Raw genomic sequence first — 12,890 nt, 5'->3', positions numbered from 1 at the left:
ACAGCAACAGCTTCTAAGCTGAATGCTCAGTCTCAACCTTTTGTGACAACAGTCTCTAATCTAAGTGTATCTTTATCTCCCTTGGCAACAGGTTCCAAGCTCACATCACAATATCAATCTCCCATAGCAACTGCTTCTTTAGTTTCATCTGTTCCAATCGGTGTCCAGACCAGTTCTTCTGTTCCTCTTTCTTAGTGTCAGGAGGAAAGTAATGACCCCGAGGACTAGACTGACTGTTCTGATGATGAAGCAGATATGGAAACGAACCCTGATGCCTGGACTGACTGTCCAAAGATGAGGATGAAGATGATCATCTCAATTTCTCCAGTACCTGGTATCCAAGGCCCAGGAAATGTTCCTCGCCTAAAATTTCCAGTCCTAAAACTTCCAGTCCTAAAACCCTACAGTCAGTTTCTGATAACTCAGTTTAAGTAGCTTCTGCCATAAACGTGTTTTCTTAGGTTCTGCATCCTAAAGCTGCTTCTAAAGCTCAACACCCCATGTCTGCCGCTGCAGCTCAGTACTCCGAGCCTGCCTCTGAGGCTCAGTCCCTCAAGTCTGCCTGTACAGCTCAGCACCCCAAGGTTGCCTCTAACCCTCAGCACCCCAAGGTTGCCTCTAACCCTCAGCACCCCAAGTTTGTCTCTGCAGCTCAGTACTCCAAGCCTGCCTCTGAGGCTCAGTCCCTCAACTCTGACTCTGCAGCTCAGCACCCCAAGGTTGCCTCTAAACCTCAACACCCCATGTCTGCCTCTGCAGCTAAGCACCCCAATGTTGCCCCTGAGGCTCAGTCCCTCAAGTCTCCATCTGTAGCTCAGTACCCCAAATCTGACTCATCTAAAGTTAACTATATGACAGCCACTTCGGTACCTGACTCAGTCTCTTCTTTGTTGGAGACGCACTCAGTTCAATGCGTTTCCAAGTCTTCACTATTCAAGCCAGAGAGTTTGCCTGCGTTATGTTCCCCAGTGACTTCACCAACGCAATTCTCATCAATACAATTTTCAGTGCCATGCTCTCCTGTGACCTTGCCAGCACCCTCTACTAAGCTTATACAGTCCTCTCTTGAGACTTTGCCTATGTCGCTGCCCCTGGAGAAGACCTCCTGTGTCAGTTTCCCCTGAGACCTTACTCATGTCTGGTGCTCCGGACACTCTGGCTGTGGATGCCATTCAAGAAGAAGTCAACCAGAACTGCTCTCAAGATCGGAATCAGTCACACTGGGCAGCTGCCAGGCACAAGAAACCTGCTGACCAACCTTCTGAAAAAGTTTTAAGTTCTCTGTTCAGAAACAAGAACAGTGGGTCCCTAAGAATGCTCAGCTCAAAACTCCATGCTATGTTGGTCCTCCTGCATGCCCAGTTTCTGGCACACAAATTTCTCCTTTTGGAAGAAGACTCCTTCCTTACTCTCTGGGGGAGCCTGGACCCCCATGGCCCGGAGGGCCCCATAAGAGGGGAGGTACTGTCACAATATCCAGAAATCCGTGCCAGATTTTTGCTTTGCTCCCTGGTTCTGGGCTGTCAGCCTATGGTGTCTCACAAGGCTGCAGCCAATCTGCTCTCCTCCTCCCCTATTTAGGACTTCCTCACTTGTTGTTCTTGGTGCGAGCAACAATTCTTATGCCTTGTTCTGTACCCCTTGTGGCTCTAACTATCCCTGGGATCGTATTCCCTGCGCTTGCTATTGGATCCTCGTGCCTTTGTACCAGCTGGTATCCCTGTTGGCGTTATCCCCTGCTTTGCTCCTTGTGCCCCTACTATAGTATTTCAGTGTTTACCTTTAGTATATTGCTGCAGACCTTAATTGCTTTCACCTGTGTGCTGTGAGTCTCTCTATACTGCCTTCTTTGCCTCACTTCTACTGTTTTTTCCCTCTCCAGCCTTTGTGTGTTGCTTCCTCCTATTTACTTGCTTTCTTGTACTTCAGTACCTTCCAGTGTATCTTCCTATGCTTTGCTGTCACCCCTTTACTTCTGTGCTCCTCTCTTACCTTGTGGCTGTGTTGGATTCGTCCTTGTCTGCACATCCCGTGTGCATACATCCCTTTGTGCTTCTTTATGTACTTTCCTCTCTGTTATACTGCTTCTTAGTATGCATGTGCAAAGCACATCTCCTGCTTACTTTTGTACGTTACACCTTCCTGCTCCTAGGTGTGCCTCTAAGCTACTTACCCTTCCCTACTGTCCTTGTTTAGCTACCCTCTTCAGTATACTCTGCTGTTCTGCTGTGCGTTTTGCACCGTTTGCTTGTGACTTTCTCTTTCTCTCATTGTGTGCCACTGTTACTAGCTTCCTCCTCTTGGTTAAAAGTTTCTTCCCTACCTGTTGTTTGTATCCAGTTCCCCGGTGCTTCGACTAGTCCTTTGCGTCTGTGTGGGTGCGCTAGAGGGCCGTAACCTGGAAGGTGTCCAGCAGCCAATCATCCTCACCACTAGAGGCTCTGTCGAATACCTGGCCCTTCTTAGATTCTGCGCCTCTAGTGCGTCCTGAGACGCACAGACCATTAGTTCCTCTCTCTCTTTGACCAACATCCCAGATATCCCTCCTGTCTGTGACTACTACCAACTCCTCAAACCCCGGAACTCACATACCCTAGTGCCCCGGTCCCCAGACCGTGACAGACAAACTCACCAGAGATTGGCCAGCTAACAAAGCAGCCAGATCTTTCTATATCACAGCTCTGTCAAGGCACTTTGGAGTGTAATCCATGGTTTATGGCAGGTAGTGTAACACAAAGAACCCTTGAAAACCTAAAAGAAGCCTTTGTAAAACAGCAAAACATTTTAAATAAATATTGCATTGAAAATAAACACTGCAATAATATTGTTATCATTTGAAATTTATTGACAGGTGTGTTTGGCCTGCATTTGATGTTCTTCTGACCTGCTTCAAGTTGATTTGCATTTCCATAGATTTGTATAAGAATACAAAACCTGCTTCGTGCGAACAAAAGCCCTTTGATACAGGCCCTTACTGTGCCAAATTAGCCAGTGATGTGCAGTGAGGTCTGTGCTAGGTGAGGCATTTCCCCCTGCACGCCCCCACATTTACCAACAACTGCTTAATAAGACCACCTATTTGCTTAGATATAATGTAAATGGATTGATCAGATAACTGTGATCTAGTGTCTGTATGTAGCTCTAGTTTCTTATTAACTTTTGTTAATACATTGTTTGATTTTAATGTTGTCTTTATTTTTCATATTTTTTAAGAATTGGTATGCATTTTTAACCCTTAAGTTATGCAGTGGTAAAATATCAGGAGGTAGTATCCTTCCCCAAGCACCCTCACCAAAAGCCTTTTAAAAGAGACACAAGTAAAATAAAGTATAATTATATATTTATTTTATTGTGCTTCTTACAATTTTCATGATGTCACTCAGTTTATATAAATAGGACAAACATTTTTTAATTTAGTTTATAGTGACAATATAAAAAAGTAAACTTTAGCTTGAACTGTTAAATAATCAAGTGTTAGTGCGGGGAATGGCACACATTTTGTAGGGGCGAGGTAGGTGTCCAGCACTGCTGACCTCGGGGGTTAGGTCCAGATCTTTTCGCGGCACTGTCGTGGTCAAGGTGAACGTCTGCAGGAGAGTGGTGATGAACAGAAAGAGCTCCATGCGAGCTAGGCTTTCTCCTGGGCAAATCCTCCTTCCTGCAGTGGAAAAGACACCATGTTAAAGTGGGTGATGACACAACAAAATGTATTTGGACAGAATACAAGTATTTTTTAGTTGTACCTAATATATTTGTGTTCAACCAGGACTGAGGCATGATGCCACTAATAGGCAGCCTATAAATTGACCTTAAACATCTAAAAGAAAAAGGTCTCCCAGCAAAGAAAATAATTATTTACTGGTCATGCTATGATGGCTGAAGAATCTTTAGGATCTGACACACTTCAGTGTGTGCCCTCTAGATGGGGAGTCTCAGCGAACTGGATATTCTTCACCTTGTTGATTAAACATTTGTTGTTGTTGGTGGACTCCGGTGTGCGGCTTCTCTCTTTGGACACTTCAGAGTAGGTCAGGTGCCTGGTCCACCATGGTGCCTAGTGGTTCTATATGCCAACCCCTACATAACTACAGGATATATAATCCTATGTTAGCCCCAACCCTCTCACCTCCAGCACCTATCATTAAGTAAACCAGCAAGCCTGCTAATCACAGTATAGGCCCAATTTGGGGGTGTTCGAGGCAGAATAGGACCAGCTTTAGGTTAAACCAGGAAGTGTTGAGAAATATCTGTCAATATAGTTGGCAGAGTCAATATAATAGTTTTTATCTCAAATATTAGGTTAAGGATTTGGTTATGGGTTACATTGATTTTAAATGTTACCTTTAGGAAAAATTCAGGTTAATGGAAACCTAAGAAAATCATTGAGGCTGCGAGTGTTTACTTCAGAGTTGGTAACTCTTCTTAAGGTTGAATGGAAATTGTGATGCGCCAAAGGCCTAAAATGTAAGATTTTAAGAGTAGGCAATCCAGTGTTGAGAAGGTTGAATAGCTAAGATTTAGGACAGGTGGGTATTAAAACTAGAGGGAGGACGAGGACAATTGCATTTTGAAGAAATCTGTGATCCAATGTGATGTTAAACTGATCTCTGGAGTACAGAGAAGGAAGCACCAAGTGTCTGCACACATCATCAGCTTAGTTCTGGAGGGTCCATAGTTCTCTAAAACATATTACACTCAGTTATGCAGAGTCCTACCAGAGCTTTCATAGTTGTGCTTCCTATTGGTCGTAAAATACATCCTTACTGTCAAATTAGGGTGTGATGGGTGATCCAGTGCATAGTGGCAACTCTATGACACAAATTGTGACCGTGTTCTGAAAGTTAAAAAAAGCTGAACACTGAACTCTTGCAGTGACCCCCCCCCCTCCCCCAAACACGCACACACTGCAAGGGTTAAATGTTTATTAACAAATTGGGTATTGTTCCTGCCTGGAGATCCGATAAATTCTAATTCCCCTCCTAATATTTACTCAACTGCTTGTGTAGTCCTATCCCTGACCGTATTTGTGCAGAAGAAAAAAAGGGGAGGTTAACTTGTCACAAGATTTATGGCAGATGGTGTTAGGATCATATCCTGGGTATCCTCCGTGTAGTCTGTCCGTTACTGAGAACCCCAAACCCCAATTGGGAATATGACAGAGTTCCCTGGTATCAGGATCGTGCGTCCACTTGCGGCATCACGATTAGGTGTCTGATTGTTGTCTGTCTGTTGACATGTTTCGCCCCTCCTACAGACCGGGGCTTCGTCAGGACATCAATATATGAATATAGCTTCACCTAGACAGCCCGCGTTCATTAATATACGCAGGGGCAATTTCACGGAGAGATAGGTGGCAACGTGGGTAACTCACTGGCCTATTACCTCTCACGGTGGAATGAATGATAGAAGTGCATGAGGATCGATCCACATTCAATTTAACAGTGTCTCCAATTTTAATAGGTTTTAATGGTGGTATTGTCAGCAAATGTGTTATCTTGTATGTTTCTTTTTCAATAAAAATAATTTTTCACGCAACCAACTGACTTTTCCGGATCCTGAAATTGACCACTATTAACCCGCCATCTTGTGACGAGTTAACCTCCCCTTTTTTTAAATGTTTATTAAGTCTAGAGGTAAAGGAATATGCTGTAACAATTACCCTGTCCCTTGCTCTGTTAGGCTACCACCACCCTGTGTGATCAGTCCCCCATAGCCTCCTCTGCTCGGCGCTCCAGCCAGAGGTCACACCGACATCACCTAGTACAAAGCAGGACCAGGATTCCTGAATTGTACATGAGGATGGTGAGGGCCCACCCACAACCCAGAGAATCAGAGAAAACTGTTGAGTGTCTGAAGCCTGCTGGATTGAGGTAAGTAATATGTTAAGTATTACAGCTTATTCCTCTACCCCTAAAGCATTTAAACCATGCAGTGTAGGGGAAGCCACTGCAGGGGGATTTATAAAAAAAAAAAAAAGAAAGGCATACTGGATCTAGCCATAGGTACATTTTAAAATAGATTATTTTATTGATGCTTGTGGTGCAAACTAAAGTAAGCTTGGTACCTGTAGAAAAAGGCAGCAGGGCAGGGTACTTCTTTAGGTCTCCATTATCATCCAGAAACCTGTTGGGGGAGAACACATCTGGATCTGGAAACTGTTCAGGGTCCTTTAGTACGGTAGTCAGTAATGGGAACACATCTGTGCCCTGAGATTTTTTTGAGATAAAAGTAATGTTAGCAAACTATAGGCAAGGCCAAAGACACAGATAACCGATACCTCATGGTATGTAAATTACATCACTGTGTCCTAAACACATCCTCAGTGATGTCAGTTTACATACCCTAAGGTTGTGGTTGGGAGCTGCTGTCAGGGACGTAGTGGATGCAGAAGGATGGACACACACACAACAATAGAAACCATGCAGGAATTCCAACTCCTACCAGTTTAAAATAAAGACATTTCTGGCTACACATATATTCTGAATTGCTTGAGTGAAATACAGGCATTGCCATTGCTGACTTTCTTCTAACATTGCTAGCTGCTATATTTTGAGGGAAAAGTGACAGGTTCACTTCAAAGAACACGCCCTCCCCAATGATACCAACCTTTCCCTTACTCTCCAGCTGCTCTGCTTTCCATGTCGGCTAAAGATCAATCACTATGGGGTACAAATTAAATAAAACGGTTATCAAGTCAAAAGATCCAATAGTCTTGATGTTTTCATTCATGTGAACCATGGGGGGTAGTTAAACAGAACCTGAGCCTATTTGCTGTAATCACGGTGCATGCAAATGACACCATTCTCCCACCTCCAAAAAATGCCTTTATTTCTGTGTCACAAGCAAGAGTTTTACAAACATATACAGTATAAACCTTATGACCAGGCTGGCTCTGTTGTGCATGTTACGTTGGAACTATATATATGCACTGTTGGTCAATGGATCAATTCATCTTCCCTCTGATAGTGCCAAGAGGCAGACAGGCATGGTGGTAGTAGATGAATAAACGCCGCTTGCCAACAGGCATGGCGTGGTATGGGTGCACTGCTGCAGGGCAGCTGGGAAAAGTTTTTGTTGATGCTCAAGCACCCCTTGGAGCCACCCCTGTTCAAAGTGAACACTCCAATAAGTAGCTGAATTCTCACATTTTTGATACGGGATCATTGTTCTATGGAGTTGTATTGTGTGTAAAGGCTAGCTGTTGTCTGGAAGGGGGTTTTCTTTACCACAACATTACCTAACAGAACATTGCCTCTCTTCCAAAGGGTGTATTCAAAAACCAAAAGGAGATAAAGGTCAGTAGCTTTTTGCTGTACATACATATGGTTTAGATGGGTGCTTAGATTTTATTTATATGGCCTTCTCATAATTTTTACCTTAGGGATAAGGTAGCCTCGTAAATAAGCATCCTCTATTGTGCAGTGCGGCAGTCCAGTTGGGACAATATCAGCGAATCGCTGAATCTCCTGGATTACGGCCTCGGTGTAAGGCATCTTGGTTCGGTCTTCTGCTGATGGGCAACGATGACCTATCACTTGATCTATCTCGTTCTGGACCTTAACTGAACAATAAGTTTAAAATGTTATTCCACCTAGTAAAATAAATTCCACACAGTCATAAAAGTACATATAGATATGAAACAAACATTCCTCGATCTGGGCAATTTCAGCCGGTTTGCACCTGGATTCTCATGTCTCTCGGTGCCGGCAGACTAATCTAGGCAACCCCACACCAGCCAATATAGGGAAAAGTAGAGGCTGACCATTTTATTTAAACCTTGGTCAATTTAGATTGCTTCCAATGTATACTCAAGAAATCCGAGTGTTTAACTTATAAATCTCTTTAAAGATTTTAAAGCAAACACCTTTTTAAAAAAAATCTTTCCAAAATGAAGTATTTGTTGGTAGCATATATGTTCATTGTCAGAAGACTTGGTTGTTTCTGGCACCAGATATTACCCCACAAAATTTCTAGCACCAATCATTTTACCCCATCTGTTGTTAATAAAACAAACATTGCTGCAATGGAAACACTTTAATGGCAACAAGCCATGTGATAAAGGTTTTGGCACTTATTGACACCGCCCCAAAATACTGGTACCTAAAGAAATTTGAGACAGAAAATCCAGGCCAAAACCAAGTTGTTTCCATATTATTACTCTTTTTTTCCCAACACCATTTTCCTGCTTTTTTATGCAGTAAAAAGGTTTTGTGGGTTGGATATGTGTCTTCATTTCATAACCTGCAGACAGGTTTTGCGCCGTTGCATGTGGTGTGCAAACCCTGTTACCACACTTATTCTGTCCTTAAGACCTATTACAGTATAGTTGCTTATCTGTTGCTATATGTGTTCAGACTTGACAGTTTAGGTACCTATAGATAATGAATAATAGCTTCAAAGTTTAGAATGTACCTAAAGAGATTGCTGGCCAAGGGCTGTTTGGGGTGGGGAGAATAGTGATTGGTCAGGTAAGAACTGTGTGCAGTCCCCTGTTGTTTGCTACTTTATAAGCCAGGTATAGAGTTGTCAGAAGATAGCTCCACTTCCCTCTGCACAGGCTAGACCACTGGCCGTCAAATTTTAGGGTATAGAGGAGCATCAACTGTGGCCAATGAAATCATAATGTTTAGTGTAGGTAATGCTAGATATGATGCACATGCAATAGGTTTGGTTGAAGCCATGCTGCAGAGGACAGAAAGAGACTGGGTATATGTTGTTTAAGGGTTGTAAATATCACTGCTATTACCCCTTGTACCCACATCTACCAAAGGACTGCATGTGACCCTTGGGACATAGGTTGGCCATTAGGGAGCTAGACGGTATTGTCTACATCCTTACAGGTAGCCTTAGGTGGCTGAAAGAGGCAGGATGGTACCTGTATTTCCAACTGGCCTTCTGTGCCTATGGTTACTTTAAATGAAGCAATACATTGTGGATCTTTATGAAAGATTTTGTGAAAATACACTCACAACTGTTTATATCTTAGCAGTTTTCCATAGGTGTTTAACCTTGCTCTGTCTAGATGCTTGTCCATGCCACCTGCTGGATGAAATCCAGCACTGTTTCATAGTCATGCTGCAGTATTACACCTGGCCTCAATTGGTAATGTTTATTTTGGGACTAGGGCACTCAATCAGTGTGTCTGAATCCTGACCTGCAAGGCTGCTATTATGTATGTGGATCTGATTACAATTGGGCTTGTTCTTGGGATTCGTCTCTTGGTTCATCTTTGCAATCTGCTACTTCTGGTTTCCTCTGTTTACAACTTGAACTCATTTTGGTTTGATATGATTTTTGCCTACTTTCCCTGAAACTCGAGGCATACAAAAGTTCTGATGCTTCCTGGTGATAGACCAGGGCTTTGTGGCACCAGAGCCTTTATCGTAGGCGTGCAGAGCCTATTGCATTAGGGTGTGCTCACAAAGTACAAACGTGTATATATTACATATATATATATATACATATACATACATACACAGACCTGAGGCATCACCGATTCCCATCTCTTTAACTGGCCCTTACATCTTTCAGCAGGGGTGCAGTAATGAAGCAGGTAGCCTGGCATGTGGTCATGTCCCCACCTGTCTGGCTTCCTGATTGGATGGGAAGGCACTGAGGACTGGGGCTGTTAAGTGAGGAATGCAAGTGGCAAGTGCTGCTGCGTTCTGTATCCCTGAGCCGGTCACAGAAAGATCTTTGTGATCTCTCCACCCGCTCAGTGATTAAAAACACAGCGCCCGGTGTTGCACTCGGGATGTTTAGTGTGTGCCCAGTCACACCCGGCACACCCTGTGCACGCCCCTGTGGCCTTTATTCATATTTGACCACACATTGCAGGCATTTTTACCTTACAACAACCTGGGAAGACTGTAGTGGGAGTAAGCAGAGGAACAGACATAAATGGACAATTGCCATGAGTCTATGCTTCACATAAATGCCAAGATGGAAACAACATTTGCAAAAAACCTGCTGATTGATCATCAGGCACCATCTGTACAATTTAACATTCTCGTTTGCACGGTACCTTGAATTTCTGGATATTTAAGGAGAATGAGGAATCCGTATCGAAGAGTTGTGCTTATAGTTTCAGTTCCAGCAAATAACAAATTTGAAGCTGAAGCCACAAGATTCTTCATGTGAAACTCTGTATCTGGATTTTCTTTTTCCTGCAATAAGGCACAGCAACACTGTATTGCACATAACCATTGACACACACATTATTTATACCTGCTCATTAGAGACTATGGGGTCTATTCACTAAGCTGCCGAAGGATCTAGCCGTACCTTCGGCTGATCCTTCGGCTAGCTTCGGCCCCAGGACCCCTTCGGTTCAGGAGAACCGAAGGGCTGCTGTACGGGCTATTCACTAGTACAGCTCCCGAAGTTGGCCGAGCGGCTCAGACGAGCCGAAGGCATATGCTCAGTCGAGCCGAAGTGAAAGCCGAAGCTGGCGGAATGGCCGGCCAACAGCCTGCTTCTGACAGCTGGCTCCGGCCACTTTCAGAGATCAGCATCACTGGTTACCAGCTAACCAGGGACGCTGTCATTACACACTGATAGCGGCCTCTCCGTGTTCACAGTGTGTAATGACAGATGGCGTTCCTCCCCCGGACGCTCTGGAAGTCTAATAGGCTCCCAGCCACCTGGGAGATAACACTTTCTCCCATAAAGGTTCACTCTGCTCAATCGAGCAGAGTAAATCTTTCCCTGCTCGTTTTTTTTTTCTTCTGATAACGGAGCCGTTGGCTGCAGTTCTCCATCAGGTCCCCCTCTGGTGATTGACAGCAGCAGAGTGTTAAATCATGATCCATAGTACATAACATGTAGTTGTACTATGGATCATTTAGTTAGTGAATAGGGAGTGCAGCTAATGTTACTGGAAAGGGAGTGCGGTTATTGTTAGTTTATGGTCCTGTAAGGGAGTTCGTATACTGATTACAACGGCCGGCCGGGAAGCAGCTCGTCGGGCTCCACTGTCTGCTCGTCACAGACGAGTGGACGAGTGGATTTTTCGAGCCCTGGCTCAAGGTAACCAGGCAAATCACTCACAAAACAACTAGAAGGCAATCTTATCCTAACTTGAACTGTGTTAAAATATATGTAAAGCTTAACAATAAACTTCTGTTATTTATTCCCTTTTGGACTGCAGACAACACGTCGGATGAAGTTTGAAAGCATCTGTGGGGGGATTGCTTAGCTGTGTATGTCCAGGGGACTAGGGACGGGGAAGTGAGGTTTTTGTAATAAAACCTGAATTTGTCCTTGTTATATTTTCATATTTGACGGAGCTAAATTTGAAACTTTATCAGACTGATACTTTAGGTCAGAAAGGATTTCTCTCAAATTTTAGTTTTTTGTCTTTAACATGAAACTTTGACTTTATTGTCTTTTTTAAGTCTTAGGCCTAGTTCACACCTGAGCGTTTTTACGCACGGATCTAGTCACTTGAAAATGAGCAAAACACACATTTCCATGCAAGCCAATGGCGACTGCTCACACCTTAGCATTGCGTTACATGTAAGAAAATGCCTGTTAGGCAAAAAGATGCAGGAGCTGTTTTCAGGCAAAGGCCGCACAGTTTTGGTCCCATAGACATCTCTATGCAAGGATAAACGTGCGTTTTTAAACGCAAAAACGCGTTAAAAAAAAATCACGCAACAAACATGCAAAACTGCAAATGCCTAGGTATGCACCTGCCCTTACAACACCATACCAAAGAACTGTTATACCAATTACAATAAACAGCAAAAACAAAATATTTACTTATAGTTGAGCATATTTATTCCATTACCTCCTGCATCCTTATCAGAAAACAATCAACAAAGTGCTGGGGAGAATTGGGATCCAGGGTCCTTTGGCTCTCTTCCACCCTCTCATCAACAAACGCCTTGAGCTCAGACAGATATTGTGCCCCTCGCTTGGCAGGTCCTATCATGTAAGGCATAAGCCAAACGAAGTTGTAAAGAAGCTGAAATATTAGAAGATTTGTTCAGTTTAGATTTGAAGCAGATTTAAACTGAATTCCTGACAAATAGCTAAATACACAGCTGTAATACGCAGATGGGAGCTGTTCTAGCTACAAAAAAAAAATGTCCTTTTGTCAGGCTGGTTTTCTCATGTTTTTCTGATGCAGTTTGGTTATTGGACACAAAGAAACAACAGCAGACGTGTCCATTCCTCGCAAAGTAACCATTTTTCTTGCTAGCCCCCCTCCCATGTTTCCTCATCATCTTGTTCGTCTGCCAGAGCCAAAGACAAAACTGAGACTGAGACAAAAGCCCTGTTTAAGTTCAATGTCAGTCTGTTCAGAACTTCATGACCTTCCTCTACCCACACGTGATAGTGCTCAGGCATAGTGATTGATCAACTAGCTGCTGAGTACTGCATAGTCTAAAACTGGCCTAGATCTATAGATTATCTGCAGATTTTCTATGGTCAGATGGAAAAGTACAACAGATTCCTCCATGTATGCTAAACTGTGCGGATGGATGAATCTCCCACTGGGCTAAGCTTCAGTATCATGGTAGTCGGCCCTGCTGGCTCTCAAAATACCTGAACAATGCCTGCATCCAATAAGATTGTTCAGGTATTTTGAGAGCCAGCAGGGCCGACTACCATGATACTGAAGCTTAGCCCAGTGGGAGATTCATCCATCCGCACAGTTTAGCATACATGGAGGAATCTGTTTCACTTTTTCCATCTGGCCATAGAAAATCTGCAGAAAAGCTATAGGTGTATGGCTAGCTTAAGGAAAAGAAGAAGGTAATATGCTCCCCAAGTGTTCTGTGAACAGTCCAACAATGGAACATGCTAAAGGTATCTACAGTTGAGAGGTCACGCTATTAAATCGATAGGTTAAGGGTTAAAGGACATGTTTAACCAAAACTTTT

The 12,890-nt window shown here is 43.4% G+C and overlaps 1 protein-coding gene across 1 annotated transcript in view; it reads right to left on the bottom strand.

Annotated features, from left to right (window-relative positions):
- Positions 1 to 3,467: 3,467 nt before the first annotated feature.
- Positions 3,468 to 12,890, bottom strand: part of LOC108795834 (cytochrome P450 2G1-like) — a 17,719-nt gene continuing 8,296 nt past the window's right edge. Inside the window, exons 5-9 of the mRNA XM_018567149.1 lie at positions 11,792 to 11,968; positions 10,025 to 10,166; positions 7,377 to 7,561; positions 6,065 to 6,206; positions 3,468 to 3,658 (exon numbers count right to left, since the gene is read on the bottom strand). Of these exons, the coding sequence (XP_018422651.1) occupies positions 3,468 to 3,658; positions 6,065 to 6,206; positions 7,377 to 7,561; positions 10,025 to 10,166; positions 11,792 to 11,968 (837 nt within the window). The remainder of the gene's footprint in view (positions 3,659 to 6,064; positions 6,207 to 7,376; positions 7,562 to 10,024; positions 10,167 to 11,791; positions 11,969 to 12,890) is intronic.

The sequence above is a fragment of the Nanorana parkeri genome, unplaced genomic scaffold (genome assembly GCF_000935625.1).
Source record: "Nanorana parkeri isolate BGI_ZX_2015 unplaced genomic scaffold, ASM93562v1 scaffold1015, whole genome shotgun sequence".
Classification (NCBI taxonomy): Eukaryota; Metazoa; Chordata; class Amphibia; order Anura; family Dicroglossidae; genus Nanorana; species Nanorana parkeri.
Note: the sequence above shows the minus strand (reverse complement) of the source record. Positions and strands in the feature narration are given on the sequence as shown.